This window comes from Gallinula chloropus, assembly GCF_964237585.1.
Source record: "Gallinula chloropus genome assembly, chromosome: 27".
Lineage (NCBI taxonomy): Eukaryota > Metazoa > Chordata > Aves > Gruiformes > Rallidae > Gallinula > Gallinula chloropus.
The window spans coordinates 6496207-6522036 of NC_140112.1; the positions used below are offsets into that span (position 1 = coordinate 6496207).

At 49.8% G+C, this 25830-nt stretch overlaps 3 protein-coding genes across 3 annotated transcripts; all 3 read left to right on the top strand.

The window, feature by feature from the left end:
• Window positions 1-5802: 5802 nt before the first annotated feature.
• On the top strand, window positions 5803-13646 carry MLN (motilin; the record flags this gene model as incomplete). The annotated part of the gene is made up of 4 exons (XM_084275847.1): window positions 5803-5919; window positions 7392-7508; window positions 8924-9032; window positions 13570-13646. The coding sequence occupies 4 exons, from the start codon at window positions 5803-5805 to the stop codon at window positions 13644-13646; spliced, it is 420 nt and encodes a 139-aa protein (XP_084131973.1).
• Window positions 13647-14334: 688 nt separating this feature from the next.
• On the top strand, window positions 14335-17215 carry LOC311201461 (uncharacterized protein; the record flags this gene model as incomplete). Its single annotated transcript, XM_084275848.1, has 4 exons — window positions 14335-15067; window positions 15703-15791; window positions 16843-16926; window positions 17171-17215. The coding sequence occupies 4 exons, from the start codon at window positions 14335-14337 to the stop codon at window positions 17213-17215; spliced, it is 951 nt and encodes a 316-aa protein (XP_084131974.1).
• A 1913-nt stretch (window positions 17216-19128) lies between these two features.
• On the top strand, window positions 19129-25557 carry LOC311201410 (LEM domain-containing protein 2-like). The gene is made up of 6 exons (XM_084275801.1): window positions 19129-19316; window positions 19964-20043; window positions 22395-22540; window positions 23527-23628; window positions 23720-23822; window positions 24807-25557. Exons 1-6 carry the CDS (start codon window positions 19314-19316, stop codon window positions 24955-24957), a joined length of 585 nt encoding a protein of 194 aa, XP_084131927.1. The 5' UTR covers window positions 19129-19313; the 3' UTR covers window positions 24958-25557.
• The last annotated feature ends 273 nt before the right edge of the window (window positions 25558-25830 follow it).

The following is a 25830-nucleotide window of genomic DNA, read 5'->3' on the forward strand; positions in this document are numbered from 1 at the left end:
GCTGCTGGAACCGGGAGGGTGAACTGTTTTAGGAAGTCAGCAGGGGTTAAATCCTTACTATTGATTCTCCTGCAGCCGTGAATTACACCGCCAAGAAATGGAAGCAGGCGCCGGGGAGCGTGGGGATGGGGGGAGGGGGGATGTCTGCACCCTTAAAATATTCATGCTGCAAATTAACATGTGCTTTAAGGCTGCCTTTCTTCAAATATTTGTCTAGTGTTAATATTTCCAAAACTGCATTAAAATTTGCCACTGGTGCTTTATTCATTAGGGGCGTTCGGCAGCCGCAGACAGCAGCGCAGGCTAAATCTGTGAGGAGTCCATGCAGAGGCAGCAGCTGGAGGATGGTGCCTGGGCTGGGGAGAAGGAGCTTTGTGCTGCTCCCTCCAGAGCAGGCAGCCTGGAACACACTGCTTGCCCACGTCCGCTCCGGCTCGCTGCGGCAGGCGCTTGGTGCGGCAGGGTGAGCTCCTGGTTCTCGACCCATCTGACTCTAAGCAAAAATAATTTAGCATGAGGAGGGTGAGAGGGATATTCCTGTGAGCACCAGGAAGGGGAGATGGGGCTGGGGCATGTGTTTTTTTCCTAATCTGATGGCTGGGGAGGGCGTGAGAGCGTACAAAGCTGCATCCTCCCTTCTCACACCATCCAGCCCCATCCAGGGAGGCTGTTGGATGTGGGGGAAGAGAGGATGGTTCGGCCTACACTGCTGTCAGGACTAGTGCTACAGCCCTGATGCTCACCCCACAACTGGATGCTTTGCTGGGGGACACCCCAACACCTGCCTGAGAGTCAGGCAGAGCGGCTGTGTGTGATTTCAGTCCTTCCTGCTCTCCCTGCCGTTAGCCCAGGGCTGAAATGCAGCTCCAGACTGGCGCTGGCTTCTGCCTCCTGCTTTCATATGCGACCCACTTGCCAAAACACCCGGAGCCCAGAGCGACTTGGAGGGAAAAGTACAGGACATGGAGACAAATGCTCAGCGCTGCTGGCACGGGGAGCTGGCTCTCCCTGCGTTCCTTGACGCTGCAGGTGATGCCTGGTTGATGGACTGCGCCGCCGCTGCCAGCCTCCGCTGCAAAATTACTCCCAATTACGGCGAGCGTTTAACTTGAGGTACGAGCAGAGCTGTGGGCAGCTCCAGTTCTGTACATCATATTTCTGCGAAGCTTCTCACCTCTGCTGCGATTTTTGCTTCATAAAACAAAGGAGAGTTTCAGGGTGCCGGTGGATTGCCAGCAGCTGCAGGGACTGAAGCAGGGAAGGGTTTTTTTTTTGACCTCGTCCTGCTGGGGAATGAGATTTCCAGCTGCAATTTTTCTATTGTTAAATTTAGTTTTAGTTGTGTTTATCCTCATTTTGCGTTGGTAATGGGAATGGTTGGTGAGACCACACCTCGAGTGCTGGGTCCAGTGCTGGGCTCCTCACCATCAGAAGGACAGGGAGGTCCTGGAGTGAGTGCAGAGAAGGGCAACCAGGCTGGGGAAGGGGCTGGAGGGCAAATCCTCTGAGGAGCGGCTGAGGGAGCTGGTGGTGTTGAGCCTGGAGAAGAGGAGGCTGAGGGGAGACCTTCTCCCCACCTCCCCTGCCCTGCCAGGAGGGTGCAGAGAGGTGGGCGATGGTCTCTTCAGCCAGGGGACAGGAGATGGGACAAGGGGCAATGGGCTCAAGCTGCCCCAGAGCAGGGTCAGAGCAGATGGGAGGGAAAAGTACTTCCCTGAAAGGGTTGTGGGGCTGTGGCACAGGCTGCCCAGGGAGGGGGCTGAGTCCCCAGCCCTGGGGGTGTTTAACAGAGGGGAGATGAGGTGCTCAGGGATGTGGTTTAGCACAGGACAGGAATGGTTAGACTTGATGATCTTAAAGGTCTTTTCCAACCTGGTGATTCTGTGAAAAGCAGCTTTATGGACTGAGTAAACCCAGAGCAAAAAGGAGCTCTAGGTTTGCTCCCACCTACCCTGGTGACTCCACTGGAGAAGTCTTGGAGTGAGGTCCCTCTGGTTCAACTCTCCGTTTCGTTTTCCTTTTAGGTCCTCTTACATAATTAAGAGGTGAGCCTGGCAGGCAGCACCCAGCTAATACAGATATGATTAATTTTCATTTTCCCTTTTCATTTTAAAGGTTGTCCTTTCCAATGAAGAAAGCTTCACCGCAGATGGATGGGAAACCTGCCAGCCAGATACATTGTGAGGTAAAAGGGGACAAGACATGGGAAAGTTTAGTGCTTTGAAAAAGTGACCTCCTTGGTAATTAATTTGTCACTTCCCAACACCATCTGCTGACTCGTCAGCTGCATCCATCATAACCACGCAACAAATACTGGGAAAGTCAATTAAAATGACAATCAGTGTCAAATGGGGTTTGCACATTCTTTAGCAAAGGAGGGGGAGAGAAAAAACCAACCCCAACCTGTGGTGTAATGACCTTTTCATCAACACACAGCCATGTGGTCCCAGGGAGAAAAACTATGTGGACCTTTCTGGAAGGTTGCTAGCTGGGACCCCTTCCCTGCCTGGTGATAAGCTGCAGTAAATGTGCTGGGATCTGGGCAACGGGTAGTGATTGCTGAGGTTTTTTAAGGAGGGTTTGGCCCAAATTGAGCATTATTGACTGTAGTGACAGCAGCAGGTCCCCTGTGAGGACCAAGGCGTGGCGCGGCGTATCGACCAGCTGCGGTGGAGCTCGGTGAGAAAAGGCATTTCATAGGCTTGGGAAATAGCTGTTTTCCTCTCATCTCCAGCAAATACTGCCCGTGCTTAGTTCTCCACCAGCCAGGCAGGAATGCTGCCCTGCCCCCCCGCTGTAACACCCCAGAAAGCTGCTGGGTGCAGGAGGGGTTCATTGCTTACCTGGCTCATTGTTTCCTCTTCCATCTCGCCTGGCTGCTCTCAGGCTTCCTGCCTGTAGCCACCAGGAGCTCCCTGGCCTGATCCCAAACCCTCCAGCAACAGCCACCTGCCCGATGCTCTTGCGAGGGCAAAGACAAGAACTTAAGCATGTCCCTTGCTCTTTCTGCACCTTTTTTTGCCCAGAGAGAGATGTCAGGGCACAGTTTTGTGTCCCTGAGGGGGTTCAGATACTCACAAGGAGACCCACAGAAGGCCACAAGAAGACCCAAAAGGGACAGATAAATCCCCCGGGCTGTTTTGATACCTCCACACTTGTCTGCTGAGGTTATAAAGCTCTTTGCTGATAGATTTAGCATGTATAGTTTTATTTATTATCTTAATATTTAGTTTTAGATCCTGCCAGGGGATTTATTACCTTAAATCTGTTTTTTTTTTATAATGCTGGTAGGTCAAACTTCAGGTACATTATGCTGATTTTATGACATCATTGTTATTATTGTGATTTATCCACATTACAGTAGCCATATACTTGAGACACAGGCATCATTTTACTGCTGGTACACTTGCATTGTAAAAATGTTATCCTGGAGAGCTTGTGATCTACAGAGACAAGTGGAGAGAGGCATTTCTCCATCTCATTGATGGGGAAACTGAGGCAGCAAGCGACCTGCCTTAGGGGGCCTGCTCTGCTGTGGGACGCCCTAAGAAGAGCTGCCTGGGAAGGGAGGAAAGGGGATCTACCTGGAAACCAGAGACTCCTAAAAATCCAATGCAGATAACAACATTTCCCACCCAGCAAACCCGTTTCCATGCACGCCAGGTAGCCGCTCGTCAGCTCTGCGTGGCCACCGACACTGGTGACTGCCCACTGGTGCTGTACGTGTATATAAAGGGTGGGGAAGGCAGCAGGAGCATCCAGACCTGAACAGGAGCAAGGAGAGGTCTGACCTCCAGCATCTCGTGGCTGCGCTCACCAGGTAGGTCCTTGGTCTCTGGTCCCATCTGTGAGCTCGGTGGGGTGGGCGCTTCATGGGTGCTCAGGTAGGCGCTGCTGGTACCGGCGTATGTTGGTTTCAGCAGAGAGAGAGCTCTGACAAGGAAGAGGAAACAAAATCAATGCCTACACAAGGTGCTTTCTGCTCATCCCTCATTGTAGGGTATTGATTCCACCAGCTCCTGCCTCCCTACTTGGCGTGGGCGCCCAGCAGACACCAAAGCGTGTTGCAGAGGCGCAGGGAGCCCTGGGTGACCCCTGCTCTCGGGCAGCTGCTTTGGACAGACAGACAGACAGACAGACAGACAATGACTCACAGTTCCTACTGACAGTAACGATTTGAGGGGTTGTTTTTTCTGGAAGAAGGCTCAGTAGATAAACGTACCCCCTTGTCACTGTGCTCACAGCAATACCAGGTGGGTGTTCACCCCTCCTGCCCCCAAACTGGCATTTCACCCCGTAAGCAGAACTGGGCAATGGTGCACCCAGCCCCGTCTGACCGCAGCGCTTTGTTGTGCTGATGCTGGTCTTGGGGTGTTCCTGCTGTGTGCTTTCTCTTTGTAGCTGGGGCGCAAATTCACTAACAACAAAGTACATGTCTGCCTGGAGAGGCATTGAGCTGAGGATCTTGGGTCTGAAAGACATGTCCTGCTTACAAAATAAGGGAGGGATATTAGAAAAGCCATTTTTTTGAGTGGAGTAATGTCTGGGAGTGTTTCTCCAGGGGAAGAGGGAGAGAATCAATTCACAAAGGGATAGTCAGTAAGAGATGAAGGTGGTGATTGGTGTAATTTCTTTGTATATGGCAGTATTTTATAAATGAAAAGGCACAAGAGGCTGATGTTACCAAGATAACGCGGTGTTATCAGCACATATGCATATCAACATGCTGTTACATAGCAAGGGGAGAGCCTGAGAAATTCTCTTGATCACTGCAACAGGCTGGGTCACCCCAGACAACGTCCTGGTGAGGTTGACAGCGTGGGGGGGCAGTGGGTGCTGCCCTGAGCAGGGCTGAGGGAGAGGAGAGGGGTGAGAGCTGCCTTCACCTGCAGCCAGCCCGCCCTGGCCTGGCACGTGGTGGAGGGATGTGAGTGGCAAGTGCTGTGAAAGGGAATATTTATGAACTTCCACTGGCCTTCGGTTCAATACGAGCTGATATTTATGGGAAATCTAATTTAGGGGTCAAATTTGACCGAACAATGTCTTTTCAATAACGTCCAAACCAAGAGGTTTCTGAAACTAATTAAGGATCAGGCTCCAATCAGGTAGAGTAGTTAAGCTGTGGGACCAGACTTCATTAAATTTGTCCAGAGAGAATATTTTAATATTTAAAGAGAACATTTAATGTTTACGTAAGTCCTCTTCTGACGTGAAGTCGCTGTTAAATCACTTCAGAAGGTAGTTTTTAAAGCCCTTTATACCAGGCTTTTATAGAGCCAGGCTGGCAAATGCCCTTCCCAGCTCTCTTGGACCTGATGAGGCTTATGAAAAGATTCAGTCCAGCACAGAAGGTTTTTCAGGGTTGAGGAATAGGAAATCAAAATTTAACAAAACACCTGTCTTAAGGTTTTTCTCTCTTACAGCATCGCTCTGTCTCCCTTGTTGTCAGTGGGATTGATGGGAGCGTTTTGCTCTGGATGTGTGCAGGTCTTAAACCAGTACAGCTGGAGGGCTAAAGCTTGCAGAGAAGAGGGAGTCTCTAAAAGTACTGAAGGGCTGGGCTTGAAGTCTCTGGAGGTATTGCTCAAGAACAAATCTGTTTACAGAGAATGGTTTGAGAGGAGAATTGTCAGTCAAGACACTTCTATTCTCAGCTCAGGAGCAACTGGAAGAGTAAATATACCTCTAGTTAGCTGGTGGATAAATTAGATTGCAGCTGATCAAAAGCCAAAGGGATTTCTTGTCAAACTATCTCCACTATCACCCTGGTGTCGTCTTTCCTGTGTTGTTCAGACTGTCACGATGGTTTCGAAGAAGCTGGTGGCCAGTCTGCTCTTCGTGTACGTGGTGTCTATGCTGGCTGAACAGGCAGAAGGTTTTGTGCCCTTCTTCACCCAAAGCGACTTCCAGAAAATGCAGGTAACCCCAAGAAGTGTACTGTGGGTGCTGGAGTCCTGAATAGCTCAGGAGATGTGTTTCTTCCTCCCTCATTCCCCAGGCTCTGCCGATTCCCATCGTGCCACCGTCCTTCCCATCACCTGCCCCTTCTGTTCGAACAGGAGATACCATGGTGTTGGCAATCCCTCACTCATCCCAAAGCGAAGGGCTCTGCGAGCCAGTAGAGACAGTTTGTAAGATGTGAGACTAGAAAGGAAGAGCTTGGGCTCGTTGACACAAGAACTAAAAGGCTGGTGTGGGTTATCACCTACAGCTGGTGGGTCCTGAGCTTCTTTCCTCCGTGCTAGTGGCTGTAATTTCATGGAGAAGCTGCAGCCTCCCATCACTGTACTGATGGGTCTTTTTGTTGTAACAAATAATTAACCATCCTCCAGATGGTTGTCACCTCTGGGATGTGCAGAGAGGAGAATGCATTTTTCTTTTGATGTGAAACTAATACTGTTGAGAGGTGTCAGGCAGGCAGCCTCAGACTGCATTTTCCTCAACGCAGGGGAAGCGAGCCTCCCCCGCACCGCACAACCCATGGATACTGGGCAGAAATCTTGCTTCCAGCACCCATCTGCTTGCTTATCACTATCTGAGAGCAGTTGAGCACCCTTCAGCCTTGTTGAGGAAGACAACGGGGACCCACACGTGGTCCCCAGATTGACTGGTCATGCACCATGACCCTCATAGCTACGTGTCTGCTAATGATTGAGGGTTTTCTAGATGCACAGGGGTGAAATCAGCCTTCCAAAGGCTGCCTCCCCTCCTCTGAGCATGCATTCAAACCAGAGGCAGCACCCAGTGACACGGAGCACAGCCTTCATGGCATTGTACATGGCCTGTCATGTTTGTCATGTCCCAACGCAGCCTCGGCATTTCTCTTTGGGCTGGGAAGAAAGGGAGGGTCCTGAAGCCAAGTTTAGCCCCATAAGTGGGACAGGACTGACTGTGATGCCTGCACAGAGCTCTCCATTGGCTGTGAGGTAGCACAGGCTTTCATTAAACTTCACTGCCACTGCTACAGCAGAGAACCGGGGCTCTGGAATAGCTCTGTAAGGTCACACACTTGGCCACCACATCCTGGTGACAGTGTTACCTTGCACACATCAAAGGAGTTGTCCAGGAGCATCATGTTTCCTACAGATCTTCACATGCAGTGCTGTAACCTGACTGTGCATCCAACATTGCATCCTCCACTGCATGCTGGAATTAGTCTCCCAGGCCATGCTGACCACCACTGACGTGTCTCCTCCCAGCAACCTGTGGCCCTGGGGAAGGATGCTGCATTGGCGGTTAGATCTCCAGGCCCCCTGGTTTCATGCCCAGCTCCACAGGCTCTGGGCTGCATGGCATCACACTGTTGACAAGGGGCAGACCAGGTCTGGTACATGCACAGTGCTGCATCCCACCATCACTGCCCCGTTTGCTCTCTACTCCTGAAGTTGCAGGAAAAGGAGAGGAACAAAGGAGGGCAGAAGAAATCCCTGACCTCGCTGCAGCAGCTGGAAGAGGAAGGCTTCTCTGAGCAATCCAGTGCAGATGTCAGCAAGGTCAAGACCATCCAGGTAAGTTGACCCAGGTGACTATAAGGAGCCTACAAGGACGTGCAGGGGGATGGGTAGACCAAATGTCAGTCCACGGGGCTTGCCTACAAAGGAGTGTTTGCTGATGCTGCATGAGGAGACAGTGGGTGCTATTGGGGAGCTCAGAGCCAGTATAAAGGAATAGCAGCCATTTCCTGCCAGCTTGGCCAGACAGCTGAGCAAGGTTGCGTCACAGGAAGGTTTTTACCTCCACCTTGTAAAAGATCTTTATTCAGCAACCTGGTCACCCCAGACCCACCTGGCTGCTCCCTCGGTATGGAGAAGGTGGAAACAACACCAGGTCTGTGTTTGCCATTCACAAGCCAAACGCAAGGCAGGAATCTGTAGCTCTGCTTCAGGTCTGGGTTTAACTTCTCACTTCTTCAGCCAGCTCCAGATCAGCTGCCTGGTGTCACCTCCCATCTCACAGTCCTGTGCACTCACAAGACTTTATTTATAGACTCAGGTCCGTACAGCCACAACCCCCCTGAAGTCTGTACACAGAACAGAAAATAGCCAATTTTAGGGATTTAAGTGCCAGTCTTAAGCCCTGAAGGGCATGCTTACCTGGTTAGCCCAGTCTGAAAATTGTGCTTTTCCATTTGCATACAGGGAACCCTTGGCCCTGTCCGTGCCACCGCTCCTGCAGTGAGCTTGGCCGCTCTCTGCCAGCAAAAGGAGCCTGTAAGTCTACCCCAAACTGTGGGAGAGACTGAGCAGGACAGGCAGCAGGACTAGCAGGGCTGGAATTTGGCCAAGATGCAGGTTAATGTGCAACTACTCTCACAAACACAGTGTGGCAACAATCAATAACAGGATTTAAACAGCAAGAACTCACAGGTCAAAGCATTAAATAACTGGCACATCCCAGTGTCTAGCAACCCCCTCCATCCCCACTGCTGCTGCTGCAACCACAAGTCCTCCTGTGCCTCCAGCTGTGACCAGAACAACTCTATCTACTGTGGGTACAGCCAAGCTACAGCTGGCTGGATGTCAGCGGGTCTGGAGGCAGAATGTGGTCTCATCTGCAGTCTATACTGGGGCAGGGTGCTCCACCAGCATCAGTAAAGCTGATGGTTTGAAGGGTCAAGGCGTGAGATAGGGGAGGATTATAAGGTTCAGAAATGATTTTCTTCTTCACAGTCTCTGTTGCCAGGAGGTACCTTTATCTGTGTTTGAGTCAGCCCACAGATGATCCAGTGCCTGAAAACTGGGGCGTTCTGAACAGCACAAGCTTGTACTGACTTAATGCTGCTCCCCCCCGATAAGGCTCACCCTCCTGCCTTCAAATCAGTTGTAGACCCTCTACTGACTTGAGCAGAGTAGGGTCAAAGCAACCCAACCTGCCTCCTGCTCCCCTGAGTGTTTCCTTCTGACTTTTCCAGCTTCCTCTACAGCTAGCTGTTCCTGTCAAAGCTGGGATGTGGCTCACCCCAAGGCAGCTGGAAGAATACCAAGATGTCCTGGAGAAACTGCTAGCAGAGATGTTACAGGACACCCCAGACGGTACTGTCAGGAGGTTGATTTCTGCCTTGGGAATTCTGCCTTTCCCTCCTCTCACCAGCTCATCATCACAGAGATATTTATATTCCTCAGAAGGGCTTTTGTGTCATGTTTGCTCACTTTACAGAGTCCTCAGATACCCCACTCGCTCTCATGTGCACACTCTTCTTCTGGGAAGGTTATTGCCTCTCTCAGGGTGCTGTCTGTGCCCTACAGCTGATATTGACTGTTAGTAGCATTGCGACGCTTCCCAGCCGCTCTCCTTCATGCTGCTTCCCACTTCCTTACTCCTCCTCCCAAAAAATCCTTGGTGTTCAGGCACGATTTCCAGCAGAGCCTACAACACAAGCTACACCTGCGGGGCAGCTACACTCAGACCTCACGCCTTGCTCCCTCCGTGGGGGTTCAATGCTAATAATTACAGCTGGAATTAGCTGCAATTTGAGGTGTCGGGCGTTAATGAACCTTGTCCTGGGCTTTGCTCATAGTAGTATAATGGGAATTGCAAAAGAAAATATCCAGGGGCAGTATATCATGCAGCTACTCCTGCTTGCAGACCTGAGGGGTGGTGGAATGGGTCTCACTGAGTGTTACCTCCAGACCTTTGTCTTATCTGGGGTTAAATGTCCCAAACAAGAAGGTCCCCCCTGTCCCTGTGGGAGCTGCTATACTGCTTTGGCTGTGCCGATTTCACTTTGCCTTCTAGGTCTTTAGCTGGGGAGCTGAGGAGGATGAAACAATATATAAAGCCAAGGGAAGACTGAATGACAAATTTAAGGACACTTGTTCTTTCCTCTCTCTTCTTTTTAGCTGCTTGAGATCTGCAGAATCAGAGGAGAAAGCGCAGTAGCCTGCTGTAGCTAAAAGACTCCACTTATGTAAACAAAATCTGTAAGAGAGATTAACAACAAAATCTGAGGTGAGATAATAAAATGCGCAGTATAATTAAATGGAGGATTTGCCTCGTCTTTTCTGCGTGCCTCTCAGCCAGATGGCAAGCAGCAAGTGTGGGAAAGAAGAGAGGGAGGGTTTCCAGTTCTGGAGAACATCACCGTCCTTCTGAGAAGTGCAAAGCATGTTGCAAAGCCTGAGTAATTAATCTTTGTTGACTAATAAGTTTTACCTCCCCCCCCTTTTGGTGATGGGGGAAACTGAGGCAAATATTTGTCTCCCAGCCAAAGCAGCGACACGCAGGGTGAGGAGTGTTGGGTGGGGGATGCAGGCATCCCCAGTGAGCTCTCACTCTCTCCCACGCTGCTGGGAGAAAGAAGGAGCCCTGATTTCCAGCTCCTACCTGCGCTCTTAACTCTCTCTTACTCACCCAGGCAACGAAGCTAAAATAATGTGAGGAGCAGCTCTCGGTAGCTGTGCTGGGAACAGGCACAGCGTGTGTGAAACAGGGCACAGCTCCGGCCTTACTTCTGCCTCTCAAACCAAGAGGTGAAATCATAACTCCACTTGAACATATTGCTCTCCATTTACATACCTTTGGCTTATTTTAGAGCTGCTCCTCTGCACTGGCAGCAGGAAATCCAACATATGTAAAGTATGGATGAGATCAATGGTATGGATGTGAACATATCCAATTCAATCCAATTTTATCCTCCCAACCTAACACAAATTCTGTTCTAGCCGTGGCTCATTTAAATAGCTGTGTTTGTGCTAGAACAACACTCCTCAGTGTGCTCCCTGCTGCAAGCCATGCCTTAGGAGAGAAGAAATCTCCCAATGTATAATGCAGCATCCAGCATGGAGTGGATTCCAGCTTTAGCGTTTGATTCAAAGGCACACTCCTAGTGCATGGACTGATCAGCTCAGTGTAACTCAAAGTTTGCAGGGATTATTGCTCGGGCAGGTAGAGCTATGAAATCACTATAAATGAGTCTGAGTGGCTGGGAGATAGAAAATAATACATTCCATTAGGCTGAAAGTGAAAGAAACTGCGGGTATTGCTGGGCTAGGAGCTCAGCCAGCACAAATCAGTCTGCAGTGGAGTGATATCCATGGGAGATCTGGTATGGAAATCACCAGAGGAGCTGCAAGATGAGAGACAGGACTGCTTCAAAGGGGGCTGACCCTTTACCCCAGGTATAATTTTGTCCTGCCATAGGAGGGTTTCCTCTTGAGTGGCACACAGCTGCTAAAAGCCCTACTGATGCTCTGCTGCAGGTCAGAGCTGTCTCTACAGCATCCCCCCCTTGCCCAGCTCTTTCACTCAAGTGGTTTCCTGGGCTGACAGCTCCTGTGCCATCCAGGAAGGAACGTTGCCCAGTGACAGCAAGAAAGAAAGTGAACATGAGCCTCTTGGCTTTGCTTCCTGGCCCCTTTCCCACCATGGTGATGGTGAGGCTGATGCTGCAGGCTTCCATAAGGAGATCTACCACTGTGGCTTTGTTGGGTTATCTCCCCCTACTTGTACGTTTTGACAGAGAGAAGCTGCAGCAGCAAAGGTCTGCTTGTACCCTGGCCAACGTCCCTTCCCAGCTGACCCAACTATAAATGTGGTTAGTTGTGACTGTAACCATATTGACCCCTTCTCTTGTTCTGCAGAGCTGTGCTGTCCAAATACACACTGAAGTGCAAGGGAGGGCTTCAGCTTTTGCAAGTAATTTCCTTCCAGCCTCAGGGGTTTGAGTAGTGGGAAGAAGCAGAAATTCTTCTGCTGGAAGAAGACGGATGGACCTCAACCATCCTCCCAGGCATGGCTCTCACTGGCTTGTTATGAAGCAAAAGGGCCTCCAAGTTTTAGGACAGATCTGTATCCACAGTGCCCTGGAAGGCTGTTTTGGCTGCCAGCAGCACCATAGTTTGTGCCTGTGAGAGCAGGTAAAAAGATCTCACTGCTCCAGAAACTGAACAAGAGTTTCATGGCAGGATGAGCAGCTGAACAGTTGGAGGAATGAGGCAGGGAATGGAGGAGGAGGAGAGAAAAGAATGAAAGCAGCACTGACTTTCTAACCTAATAAGAAGCTCGTCAGGCTGAGGACATGACATACGATCGGGAGGATGAGAAGCGGTGTTCTTGGGTCACACCTGTGCCGTGGCTGTGAGTGACAGGGTGCTAAATTGGCACAGTCGGCTCCCAAGTAAGATCTGACACTTCCCCTGGTGACATATGCAGGACTGTCGTCCAAATGCCATGGGATAAGAAGAGGGGGTGAGATGGCGGGGTTTTTTCAGCAGCCCCTCAGTCAGGAGTGGAATGGTTCATCTGCTGCCCGTGCTTTTGGGGTGCAGCATGCTCCCCTCTTCAGGCGTCTTGTGAAGATGGTGCAGATCTATTTCTGCCCCTCCGCTTACACCAGCCTTGTCTGGATACTTCAGAGGAGAAGCAGACGGCGCCGCACGCCTGCTCTTCCCCTTCAATATCTGAGTCACTGCCGGCAGGCCTAAGGCAGCTTCTGGGCTGGAAGGAAGGAAAGTGGAGGCTGTCCCCTCCTTGCTGTCCCATCTTCCCACATCCAGCTCAGAATATTTACAGCCAAGATATTTGAGAGCTGCACCGTGGGCTGGGAAACTGACTTTTCACAGCCGAGACTCTCTAAGCATCGCAGCCCATCTGCAGCATCAGCAGGCCTGTGCTGGCCCCGGCAGCCTCGGCTGCTGCCCAGAGCTGTGGGAATGGCCAAGGGGCTGCAAGATGTGGAAACCCTGCCATCAGCTTCACCATCGGCACTGCGAGCAGGGCAATGGGAGCAAATAGGTGCTTGTTCTTGGGGGATGTAGGCTGTGCTGTGCCTGAGACAGGGGACTGGCTTCTCCTGCTGCCCTCTCCGTGGTATCCAGGTACCTTCTGGGGAAGGCTGGGATACTCCCACGGGTCGTGCTGCAGGGAAGAAAGGGAGAGGGGCCAAACTCTTCCCTGGTGTAACTCCTCTGACATCCAGAAACAAGAGAAGTTGAAGGGTTGGGGTGTGCTTTTGCCGCTGTTGTGCTTTTTCTCCAAAGCAAGAGGAGTTTGCTTAATTCCCGAGCTTGTATCAGCTCAGACTTAGATGCCAATGTGCATCTGCCTGTCTAGGCAGAGCTTCCTCAAACTGAAAGCTGTGAGCTTACAAAACCCATGTACTAAGAGCATATTCTAATTCTGTATTTACATTAGACACCGCTCCAAATGATGAGCTGTCAGTTGTGCTTTCCAGTTAGTGAGCAGGGGAGGGTCAGCTTCGCACAGTCACACTTCCCATCGGAACTGAGTATGCTCTTTCAGTGGGCTCCCTGGCCTCTGCTCGGCATGTGGCTGTTGTTGCTGACCAGATTAACAAATCTCAGCATCTTCTTGCTGCTTTCCTCCATAAAGCAAGAAGAGGGGGGCGAGCTTTGCCTGATGCCCTATGCAAGAAGTGAGCAAAGAGAGTGTGGAAGGAGGGGGGGGGGGGTCCCTGAAGAAACTTTCCCAAACTCCGGTATCACACATCAACCATAAACCCAGCGGCACACAGCCAGCCTGCACGCGTCCTTCGCTACTTTTTCATCACCTTTAATTAAATTCTGGTATTACACCACAGTATTTGAGCCACTTTCATTACTTTCTTTATAGGCGGCAGCAGGGAAAAGCAATTACTGTACATCATTGACGTGCCAAAATACATTTCCAAGTCGACGCTTGGTTTTTGACTTTTTAGGCTGCACCGTATGCAGGGAACCTCCTTCCCCAGCAAATATCCCGCGGACCCAGATCCTGATCCTGCCCAGAGAGATGGCAAAGCTCCAGCCCGCCTGATGGGTGCCAAACGCCTGTAGCTTGGCAGCAATGAGGATGAGGAAAACACGTGTGTGTGTGTGTGCAGGGGGGTGGCAAGTGGCTGGGAAAGGTGCTTTCTCCTCATAAATGCAGCTAAAAAAGTCCAAATACTGTTGGAGTTCGGTCAGTGAGGTGCGAGGTGCTCAAGCCCCGCCTGCTCCAGAGCCGGGAGCCCCAGAGGGCTGGGTGGTGACAGCGGCCATCCCCTGACGCTGAGGCTGCTTTTGCCCTTCGCTTCGTCCATGTCTCCCCCTTTTCCCCGCTCCTGAGACGAGCGCCAGCTCCCGCCCGCCGCCACTCGCCGAGAGCCCCTGACCCCCCCAGCATGGCGGAAAGAGCCGCTCTGCCCTCACAAGAGGCAGGAGCGCTTCCTCTTGACCTTCCAAATATGGCGCCCGCTCCCGCCTCCTCTCTCGCCATGGCGCCGGCCACCTGAGCGCCCACTTGCCCTTCCCAAGATGGCCGCCCGAGGGCGGTTGCGGCGCGCCTCTCCCAAGGTGGCGCCCGCCCTTCCCTACTGGCAGAGCACTTCCGGTTGGGCCTGTTATCGGCGGCGCGGCCATGGCGGACCTGACAGACGCGGAGCTCCGGAGGGAGCTGCTCGAGCTCGGCTACCGGCCGGGGCCTATCACCGCCACTACTCGCAAGGTCTACATCAAGAAGCTGGGCTGCTTGCGGGCTGAGGCGGCGGCTGGCAGGCGCAGGAGCAGCGCCGCGACGCCGAGCCCGGCCCGCGCCCCCGCCAGGCCGCAGCAGGCCTCTCCTTCGCGGCAGCGCTCCGGCTTCACCTCCCCCGTCGGGGCCGCCCGTGACAGTGAGGAGGAGGAGTATGAGGAGGAGGAGGAGGAAGAGGAAGGAGGGCATCTGCCCGCTTCCCGCTGGGGGCTGTCTGGGGATGGAGGCGGGCAGTCCTGGGGGGACTCGCGGGGGTCCCCGCCGGGCCGGGGCTCGGGGTTTGGCTCCAGGGCCGAGGGGGGTCTCTCTCGGGACAGCTTCGGGGGGCTGAACTCCTCGGTGCAGTGGGGAACGTCTGTAGAGAGAAGTGGGGGGGCCGGGGCGAGACTGGGAACGTCCCTGGGTGGGCTCGGGGGGCTGAGCTCCCCCTCCCAGTGGGATACGTCCATAGAGAGAAGTGGGGGGCTTGGGGGTGGGTCTAAGCCGCTCCTGGATAGCTCTGGGGGGCTGAACCCCACGTCCCAATGGCACGTGTCTGCAGAGAGGAGCAGGGGGCTCAGCACTGGGCTGGGGGCATCCCAGGATGGGTTTCGGGGGCCAGGCTCCTCGTCCCACTGGAGTACGTATACAGAGAGGACCGAGGAGCTCAGCGCTGGGTCAGAGCCCTCCCGGGATGGATTTATGGGCTCGGGCTCCTCTCTGCGATGGGGCAAGTCAGCAGAGAGAAGCGGAGGGCTCAGCAGTGGGTCGAGGCCATCCCTGGACAGGTTTCGGGGATCGGATTCCGCATCCCAGTGGAGCCAGTCTGCAGAGAGAACTGGGGGGCTTGAAATCAGGGCTGGGTCGGGGCCATCTCTGGATGGGGTTGGGGGGCTGACCTCCGCGTCCTCATGGGACACCTCCACAGGCAGGACTGGAGGGCTCAGCTCCAAACCCCTTCTCAGTGATGAGAGTGGGAGCCTGAAGTCCAGGAGCTATTGGGGCACTTCGGGAGCAGGAACAGGGGGGCACAGCTCTCGAACTCAGTGGGAGACAGGAGAGGAAAGGAAGGGGCTCTCCTCGAACAGCTCGTGGAGGCAGGAAAGCGAGGTGACCCCCAGCACCCGCTGGGGCACCTCAGTGGGTGCTGCGGGGTTGAGTCACCAGTTTGGGAGAGGGAAAGAGGACCTGGCTTCCAGTGTTCAGGCAGAGGCAGACAAGGAGCTGGCCTCTAGCAGCCGGGGAGGGGGGTTGATCCGGCGGTTCCCCTGGAAGGCTACGAGCAGTGCAGGGCCGTCCTCGGGGAGCTGGTGGGACACATCGGGAGCAGGACAGGGAGTAACCTCCCGCCCTCGCTTGTTGCGGTCAGCCCCAAAGCAGCAGTCGGATGGAAAAGGCAAAGGCCTGGAGTATTACCTCTCCCAGTTCCTTTGCCTCGCCAGCTTTGTGTTGCTGATGATTTTTCTGGGCATCCTTGCGGTGAAGATGATTGGGTCAGGCTGGCTGGACAGGAGAGAGGATGACTGTACGTGCACTGGTTTAATCCTGGTTTTAAACTTTATTTTCACCTTTTCTGCTTGCCCTTTATTACTTCCATCCCATCATTCATTGCCATAACTTGACATACCCACTTCTGTCCCCATTTCCATCTGCCCATGGGAAACCTTGCTAGTCAGGGAAAGCAAGTCAAGCGTGGGTTTGTTTTTTCAAATGGATTTCATCTTTGGTTCTTCAAAACCCTGGGTTTTATGGAGTGTGACGTTCCTGCTAGGCCAGGGATGTATTTTATGATCATCCATCATGTAACATAATGTCTGTGTAATTGCCTGTTGTGTGTTTTCAACGTTAGCCTCTTCGTGGCCTTTATCCTGGCCTCGAATCACCACTTCAGTGTTTCAAGGAGAAATGAAAAGGGGCTTCCCTGAGTTTTAAAGCAGCGTTCCCCAGCTAGAGCAGATGGAAATACTGAAATATTGTCCTTTAAGCTGACAGAAGAAGGGGTTTGGGGTGCAGATGGGCCGGTGTGAGTCCTGAAGCTCAGCACGCTGTGCCTGTAGGCGTTTGTGTGCTTTGTGTGGGCTGGGAAAACGTGCTTCTGCTTCCTTGAAGTCTGTCCAATGTCATTGAATTTCTGATGCACCTTTATGGCTTTGTTAGGTATTTTGAAACCAATGGTAATGAATTTGAAGCAAGATGTCTTGTGGCACAGCCACAAATATTTAAAGATCTTGGGTGGGTAAGACTGCCAGGCAGCACTGCACGGTGGGCTGGTGGGCATCCAATTGTCGGGGCGGGAGGCAGCAGTTAAACCAGAGGCCGTAATCTGCAGAGCTAACAGCTCCAGCTGAAATAAATCCTCTGCTTTTGCCTTGGGGAGGCTTGATTTAAACCCCTGTTATCACCCTGATATTTCAGGTGGCCGTGGCGTGCGGCGAGTGGCATTACTCGGTTGTAAAAGATCGGCGCAAGAGCAGCGGGGCCGGGAGGAGCACCGAGCTTGTGCTTAAAAGGAGCTGTTAAAATGTTCAGGTTCTGCTTTCCAGCTGGACAGGGTTCATCACTTACACCTGTTTCAGTTGTTTTGCTTTACTGAAGCAGTGCTTTGAATGGCATTTGCATAGGAAAGTACCACACGTAGAATTGGGCTTTAAAGTCGAGCCTTCTTCTAAAAAGATAATTACTTTCTTGATCAAAGCTCTTGTTTTTACAGCCAGCTAACTCACCCTCCCCTTCTCTCTTGTAGTTAATCTCTTGCCTGTGGATTGTGACAAAAGAACGGATGGTGTAAGCATATATTTATTTATCTTCAAGTACTGTGGGTAGGGGATTCTCAGGGAAGAGTAATTACTCCAGGTAACTTCCACCAGTATCAGTATCACTGTAAAATCATTAGTTCTGTCGTTTTACAGAAAAAACCCCTCTGACTTGATGTGTTGGAATTAATGGCCCAGATTAAATTAGGACTGTATATGAGACTCTGAAAGATAAAAATTTAAATTCCAAATTATGTGAATCAATTTCTTTAATAGTTGTAACAGAAGTGATACTGGCTTGCAGTAAAGCTGCGTTCAGCCTCAACGATGCAAGATTTAATCCAGCTAATTCCCTGAACTCCATCATAAAGCGTTCACACAGCCCTGCTTCTTTTCTCATAATGTATTATCAGGAGACAGAAAATTTTGTCTTGGATTTGGAGTTCTGGTTAGTCTTCTGTGATGTTCTGGAGGCAAAGAATGCATCTGTGGTCAGGCAGAGGCAGTGCCTGCCTGTGCAGTCTGGGCTGGGGGAGTTGGTGGCCCTTCCAGAAGATGTCCTAGCTCTGTAGATCTTTGCTGCAAGTGTGTTTAGTTTGAACTGGTTGTGCATGACTGAGCCAAACGCTGCTGCTGGTATTTTGCTTGGGTATTTTTAGCTGCTCTAGCCACTGTCCTGTTGGTGCTCATCTATTCATGTTCATTACCTGTTTCTGACTTTCCAGTTCTGTCAGGCTAAACAGAAGGACGTGATAATGAATGTGCTGCACGAGTTGTATAACTACTTGTCTGTACAAGCTGGTAAGTTCCAATTGTCATTATAAAACACTCATGAGCATTCAGCAAACTGCCTCTCCCAGCTGTCTGGGCATTTTTAACCTCAGTTTGAAGAGAGGGGTTTATGGAACAGTCAGTTTCACTTGAAGAGTTCTGAGAAAGTCAGGTAATAGAGAAATTGAGAAAAAAAGATGTGTTTATTTTTATTCTGAACGGTGCTTAGCTAATACACTTGTATTACTGTGCTCCTGTGGAGTGGTCCTTATTTGCACTTGATATATTGGGATTTTGAGGGAGAAATATTCAGTTTTATGGTTCTTTTCTACCAGCGTCTTGAAGCTGACTTCAGGCCACTCGGAGCTGGGAAGCGTGAGCTGATGTGTTCTTACAAATACAGTTAACATGACTTAAGAAATTGCTGGTTCTCTGCTGAGATGTGGTAGCTGGTTGTGCCACTGCCTCTCTTTTCACAGTACAGAGTAAGGCTGGTTTAGCTGAGGAGCTGACCAAGCACAGTAGTACAACCAGTCTCCATGTATGAGCAAATCCAGACCCCAACTAGTATTTTGCGATGGAGGAGGTTGCTCAGTGTGTGAGTAGAAACTTCTTCAGCAAGATGGGTACTGGTGTTAATCAGTGAAAGTGCTTAAGTTCCATTTTTCTGGATTTCAGACCTCAACAAGGCTGAAGCCTTTAAATACTTTAATTTACAGAATATCTGAATCTTTCCAAATCAGGCTTCAGCACCTGTGGAATTTCCACCAGTTTTACCTTGTCTTTCAGCACATTTTTAAGCCAACTTTGTGAAGCAAGATTTAGAAGATTTAGATCCTCACCAGCATTTCTTTGCCTGGGTAAAAGGTAGAGCTGAGATTTAGGCTCCTTAGATGCATTTTGAATGCTGATCATTAATTCCAACACCGTGGTCTTTGCCTGATGGAAGGAGCCTCTCCAGAGGGCATTAGGTCAGCAAGGCACTTAGTACTTTGCCAGGGTAAAGTACTAACCTCTAACTTTCTCTCCCCTCATTCTGTGTTGAGTAGCTCACGCTGAATCTTGAGGTTTGATTGCCCTTAATGAACCTATATGCAGTGGCTGAGTATTTTATTAATAGTCATCATCTTCTCTACCAACAGTATAAATCTTACCTGGTAATCGTTTTGCCTAGAGCTAGAGCTGTTTTTAAAGGATGGTGCTCCCAGACAGTTCAGTCTATTTCTGAACTGTTTGAGGGCTTTTTTCTTTTTCTTCAAACATTATTTGACTTTTTTTTTTTAACCAGGTAATTTTGAATGTGGAAATCCTGAGAATCTGAAAAGCAAATGTATTTGGATTAGTGAAGTGCAGGATCATGTGATGGTGAGTAGGCTGTGAACAGCTATTGTTATAGTGGTTAGTCTCTTATATGGCAATAAATAATAGATACTAAAGTAATTCACCATCTGTTTTACTTCCTCATCCTGTTTTGATTCCCTCCCATATCTCTAGCTTCCCCTTTGGCCAGTCCTGTTCTCAGCAGTTCTTTTGAAAATAATCTTCTCCTACATCTCTGATTCAGCCCCTGTAAATCTGACATAATGGTTTGTTGTTTCACCGTAGTCATCGCTCTTCTGAAGCCAGAAATTTCCCTGGATTGAGGGCTGGGCAGGAGAAGGATTTTTCTATACCCCAAAGTGTCAGAAGACAGACTGCTTTGATCTAGCATTCCATTTCTTTCATGGTAAACTGTCAGTAAGATTATGTTGTATTTAGTGGTTAGTCTTAACGGTCTGGGTTAGTGGTATTTTACAGAGTGCTTCATGCATCATCTACTGTAGTCAGAAGACTTCAGTCCAGACAGACCTTTGGATTTAGTTCTCCTTCCCCCAGTTTGCAGAATTATGATTAGAATTAACCTAGGGACAGACTGTATAGAATGAATTCCCCCACTACTGTAATGAAATACTGTTATTCAGTATTTGAAATGAATGGAGAACTAATCTTCTTATGGATTTTTTTCTGAACAGAATGTAACTGGTAGCTCCCCACAGAAGTTTCAGGCTGCCCTGCGCTGGATACTAAACAGTAACAAGGATTTAGGAATATGGTAAGTGGAAGCCCACCGTGTCACAGTTATGTGTCTTGGTGTTGGCTGGTGTGCAGTTTGACATCCTCTGTGGTGCACCCTAAAAGCTCCTGTACCTCATTAGATTTCAGGAGATAATCTGGGATCAGTGCTTGCTGGGCAGGCTTCCAAATGAAAAGTACAGCCCTGCAGCAAAAATTGGCAACTGAGCTCATTCCTTGGGAGTCTCTTTCCCAACCTTTTCACCGGGGGGACATTGCGTTCACGAACGTGCTGTCTTGGAGACGAGATGTAAGGCTGAGGTGGTAGCTACAAGCAGCCCTGACCAGTTGCATTGTGCTTCCTGTAAAGTTCAGAGCTGGTGGTCCTGGTGTCCAGCCCACAGTCCTGCAACTGCCTCATGCTCCTTAAACCTGCCCATATATCACTTTTCCCAGAGTAACTTTGCTTCAGCACTGTTCCTGTAGGCAGAATTCAGTGTTGTGTGGAGCTGCGTCCTTTGGCCAAAGGGTTTATTGGACAGCCAAGCGCTCCCTTCAGTAGGCAACATCACCCATGCCTTGGGATCCTTTGGAGCAAGTCCTGATGAGGAGGGGAGGAAGATGGGTTGTTGAATGGTATCTGTTCTTCGGTGTCATTTGTCTTTCTGGCAGAACACACAGTATGTGTTAAAATGAGCAAATGATCTGACTGCGTAGGATGTTGGTCACCGGCGGGGCTTTGGTCTCTTGGGTTTCTCAGTGAGCAGTCTCTTAAGTACATGAGAAATAGCAGAAATGCTAGCCATACCCAGGTAAAAAAACACAACATTCGGGCCAGAACCTAATGAAAGACTGTTATCCAGAGTCCACAGACATCATTATCTTCCTCTGGGAAACGTGGGCTGCCTCCAGTCCGTGTTAACTCTGAAGTCTAACATTTGTTTGCATTTTAACATCGCTGAATGTATCTCTGATTAAATGAATTGTAACAGTAGTAACGCTGCAGTTCGTGGGCACAGCTTCCACGAATTCCCACTGCTCAGGGGTTTTTTTTCCTCACTTTTTTTTCCTCTAAAAATTTTTCTGCAGCTGCTGCTGTGATCTAAGGATCAGACAGTGTCTGCTGCTTTGATTATCGGTGTGTGGCAAATTCCCAGGACAGGACATGATATCCTTAAGCGGCAGGTTTGGATTTGTAGGTGGGCTGGGATCCAGAGTTTTCCAATTTGTATTTTTATACAGGAGCGGTGTGATACAATATACTCCTGGTTTTTTTTATTTATTTTCATAATTAGCAACTCTGCCTGCTGTTCACTGAGTGGATCTGCTTTCACAGAGTCTGCAGAGTGTGCAGAGTGAGTGTTCAGCATGCCTAAAAACCTGCGGGTGGCATTTTTAGCTACGTGAGATTATTTTTCTAGGTGCTAGTCTGAGAGGCAGAACTGAAAATGAGCTCTGCACTGGGTGATTCTGCTGCATATTTTAAATATTTTCATGGAATTTGGATTGTAAATAAGACAAGGAGGTGGGAAACAACTGTCTGTCTCCAGCTACTGTAGCATCCAGTAACCAAATACAAGCTGTCAGCGGTTTGCGAGCTGTGCACTAGTAAATTGAGAAAATGTCTTTGTCTAATAGGTTATTCATTGCAAACCTAGAATGAATTAGCTTCAAAAAAAATAAAATCCCCTTTAGTCCAATTCCTCTGAATCTGATGGCTCTCCCTTGGATTACTTGATGCCTGTTGGCTTAGAGTAGCTAATAAGGAAACCGCATCAGTGTGGATCTGCGTACAAAGAAGGGAGGTAGGAGCGTATCGGGCAGCACAGCAGGTGTGTAGAAGTGATGTTGCAGGAGGCTGTGTTATCGATTTTGCCATGGATGCTTTCCCAGGGTGGGGCTGTTCCTTGCTGCAGATACAGTTGATGCGTTGTCACTTTTCTGGCTAAACTGTTTATGCTCATCTGTGCTGAGGAAAACAGCGCAACCTCCGCGGCCGCTCGCAGTCTCCCTCAACTGCTCTCTGCAATTGCTGATGAGTGACTCAGTAAACATTTCCATTTCTCTGTGCTGGGAGGTGGGAATCCAATTTAAAGTTTAATCTTCTGCACGCTGAGAGGTGCTGTCAAAGAGTGCAGAGGGAGACTTCAGTGTACCAGTGGGAGTTCCAGCCCTGCTGCCTTTTCTAAAGCCATATCCATTCCTTGCTAAGCAGCCAGGCCCAAAATGTTCTGGAAAAAAGGGAGTTGCAAGGAGGTTGGTGTATTTTCTTACGTGGTGTACCAAACGAGTTACTGCATCCGCAGGCTGTTTGTTCTCCCTGTCTTGATTAAAGGCTGCAGTTGGAGTGTCTGCTCTCTTCACTGAAGATTCTTTCCTTCTTCCCATCAGGTTGAAAGGCAGAGACCTTTCAAAGCCAGTTACTGAAGTGGAGGAAGTGTTCTGTCTGGAGTCAGCCCACCCTCAGATGGGGCTGGGCTGCCGTTTCCGTCGGGCTGTGGTCACTGCCATTATGAACCTTTTCCTGTTTTTCTGGAGTAAGTAATCAGCTTCTCCCCTAGCTGTAGGGATGAACTTGTGCATGTGCTCCCCCAGCCATATGAAATTACTAACAGGGGTGAAATAAATCTGCCGATGAGTTAATTTCTAATTAACCTTTGTTCTGGCAGCAGAGGAGACCTGTAGACCTGCTCTTGTGCTGTGAGCACTTAACACTTCCTTTAAATCAGCAAGCTGATTAGCTCTCTGGGTATTCCTCAAGTTCCCATTACTATGGTCTGCAAAATAAGTATGTTAACCTACCAAAAAGATTTGGTTTTTTCTTTCCCTGCACTAAGCTGCAAAGTCTCCTAGCCTCTTTAATAATGACTTGTAGCCCCAGCTGAGGCAGAGGTCTTACTGAGCGAGGTGATAACGAGAGACAAGTGTTGACTAGAAGAGTTTATAATCTGGCCAGACAAGGTGGGGGTGAAAGGGGATAGTTATGTTTATTGTAGAGACTGAGATACTAAAGTTAGCTCATGTTCTAACGGGGGCATTTGTCAATGCTAAACCTTCAATACAGATCTCCTGAATTTCAGGCTGGTGCTGGAGCCCCAGGCTTTATTTCCTTATCAAGCAGCTATCTTCAGAGCAGTGAAGCTTGACAGTCTTCCTAAGTGATTATTGTGGGGGAGGCCTCTAGCAAAGAGATACCTCTGGGACTTAGAGAATTGAAGCCTTGTGGTTGTGCTGAGGTTTGTGGTAGTGGTGGTGGAGGGAAGACTGTGATGAAGCCTTCCGACCACCTCTTCCAACATCCACATGTGCTCTTCTGCCACAGGCGTTGTCAGTACCAAGCTTTTTGTGGGGCACAGCTGTGCTGGTGAACAAAATGAATTGCTTGGATTCAGTTCCAAGCAGGCCTGGGTAGCAGGCAGTGAAAGCTGCCTCTGGGGAGAAGCAGTGTCAGAAATACAACTGCTAGCATCCAGCAAATACATGCCTGTCAGATATTGAATTCTGTTTGTTTTTATTCTTCCAGGTCTGATAACTCTTTGGGGGATCCTGATCTTCCTTCGGTATCGCTGGCGGAAGATGGAGGAGGAGGAACAGGCCATGTATGAAATGGTGAAGAAAATCATAGGTAGAATCTGGTAGCTCTGTCAACACGAGTAGCACTGTTTTTCTCTCCATGTTGTTGTGGTCTCTCACTGTTCTGTCCTCCTGCCCTCCAGCTGTTGTCCAGGATCACTACAAGGAGTGGGAACAGCATTTGGAGCGTTACCCCTACGTTGGCATTTACCACGTTCGGGACAGCATCATCCCTCCTCAAAGCAGGTGAGGTGAATTTTATTTTTCAAGGATGGTTGTGGGCATGATCTTACTCAGCTCAGCTAAAACTGGCAGTTATGGGGCACCAGACCAGGAGCAGACAATTGATGGGAGGCTGGACTGCTAGAAGAGTCTGTCTGGCCTTTCTGTTTTTAAAGTGTTGTGACATAACCTGGGCTCTGCCTTCACCTGCTGCAGATTAATGTGACAGTCCCAGGGCCGATACTTTGTGTGGTCACACAGTTGTGTGGTCACTGTTCTATCGAACAGAGACTGGTTTTGATTTGCTTGGACGTGGAACATCTGATTTTCTCTCCTTCCTCTAGTGTGTGTAGGGTGCTGCCCTCTTTCTCAGCTATCCCACCTGATTCTCCAGACAGGAGAACAAACCTCCCCATGAGCTGGCCAGGGTATTGGGCTTCCTGTGCCACATGCTCTGTCTCTGCAGGACTGTTCTGGAGTTTTGATTAAATGGAGCTACTTTGTCCTGATGGCACAGAGCGCTGCGTGTGCTGCACACTCTTAAAACACCCATCAGGCACAAAACTCTTTCCTACTGATGGTAATTTCAGCTCTTCTGACCTGATCTCTCTGTGTGTGGTGCCCAGAATTAGTAGACACTGATTCTAAACTGGGGTGAACATCTGTTTGTCCTCCCTGGTCCAGGATCTGCCTGTGTGTGAGAAGGGTGAGGGCAATTTTATAATCGAGACCTTTTGCAATACGAATTGAGGTTGAAATTCAGGGCAGTCACCAGTTACTGGTACTGACAGAGGGTTTTGTCCTCCCCTCCCCAAGGCAGGACCTGTGTTTTCATGTCCTGCCTTGAAATTGCTTCTAAACCAGAATCCTGGTTTAATCTCCTTTTACTGTCTGCACAGGGAACAGGAGGCAGCTCGTGGTAGATCAGCAGCCACGGTTGCTCTGAGCAGGAGAGCACAATGAGGAGATGATTCTAATTTATTTTCCTTGTGTTGCTGTTTCTTGCAGAAAAAAAATGAAGCGGGTGTGGGAGAGAGCTGTGGAGTTCCTGGCTTCAAACGAGTCCCGCATCCAGACGGAGTCACACAGAGTAGCAGGAGAGGATATGCTGGTGTGGAGATGGACTCAGCCTTCTTACCTCTCCGATTCGGAGCACTGAAGAGGAGCAGAAGCTGAGCAACAGTTGATATGGGCCTCTGTAAGGGGATGGTCCCTTTGCTGGTGGTGGACAAGAGCAGGTCATGGTCCTGATCTCCTGGGGTTAGGGATTGCGCTTAGCTGTTTGCTCTTCTTCCTGAAAATCTTCACACACAAACAATTCAGGGCAATAATCTTGGCTTGGAAAGAAGATGGGCTTGAGCTGGTGGGAAGCCAGACTTGCACCAAAGGTAGCCTTCTAGCAGATGTCTGGCTTCCACAGGCAAGCGAGTCTGGAATGACTTTTTAAAAAGAAAAGGGGGGTTGGGGGGGAAGCATACATAATATTGAGGGACTGAAGGTCTCTGACAAAGGTTAGGTGTTTAAAATTTGACCTCAATTCTGCAAAAGCCTACTGGTGGCAACGTCCATCAGGGAATGTGTTTAGAGATTAACATTTCCCATGGAAACATTAGGTTGGCAGTTAAGATGCATTTTTGTTAAGAGCTTCTTTTTATCTGTACAAAGACAGTGATGAAAGCACTTACCTCTTCCTGGTGAGGAAAATGGTGGTGTTGGCTTCACCCTTTCAAAATGGGGCTGAGGAGCAAAAGTCAGGGGAAGGTAGTGATGGAGGGGGGCAGTCTGGCGTGCCTTGGTGGTTTGGGCTGGGTTAGGTGGGATGGAAGAGCAGTTGTAACCCTGTAACACTTCTAAAATCTGCAGTTGGTGTGCTTTATTATTTCGGGGGGGGGACGGGGGGGGGACGGGATGTGGGATGGGGAGGGGAATTTGGGTGGAAAATAATGGATATAGGAAGCTTCTGAAAGCGCTTTCTTCTGGCTATAGCCCAAGGGACTGCTTTATAGGCTATTAAAGAGCAGCTTTGGAAAGG

Excerpts from the sequence above, each read along its gene's own strand:
- LOC311201410 (XM_084275801.1), top strand. Across the intron at positions 22,541-23,526 it reads CCTTTTCCTGTTTTTCTGGA|GTCTGATAACTCTTTGGGGG; the intron begins GTAAGTAATCAG and ends TTATTCTTCCAG. Across the intron at positions 23,629-23,719 it reads AATGGTGAAGAAAATCATAG|CTGTTGTCCAGGATCACTAC; the intron begins GTAGAATCTGGT and ends CCTGCCCTCCAG.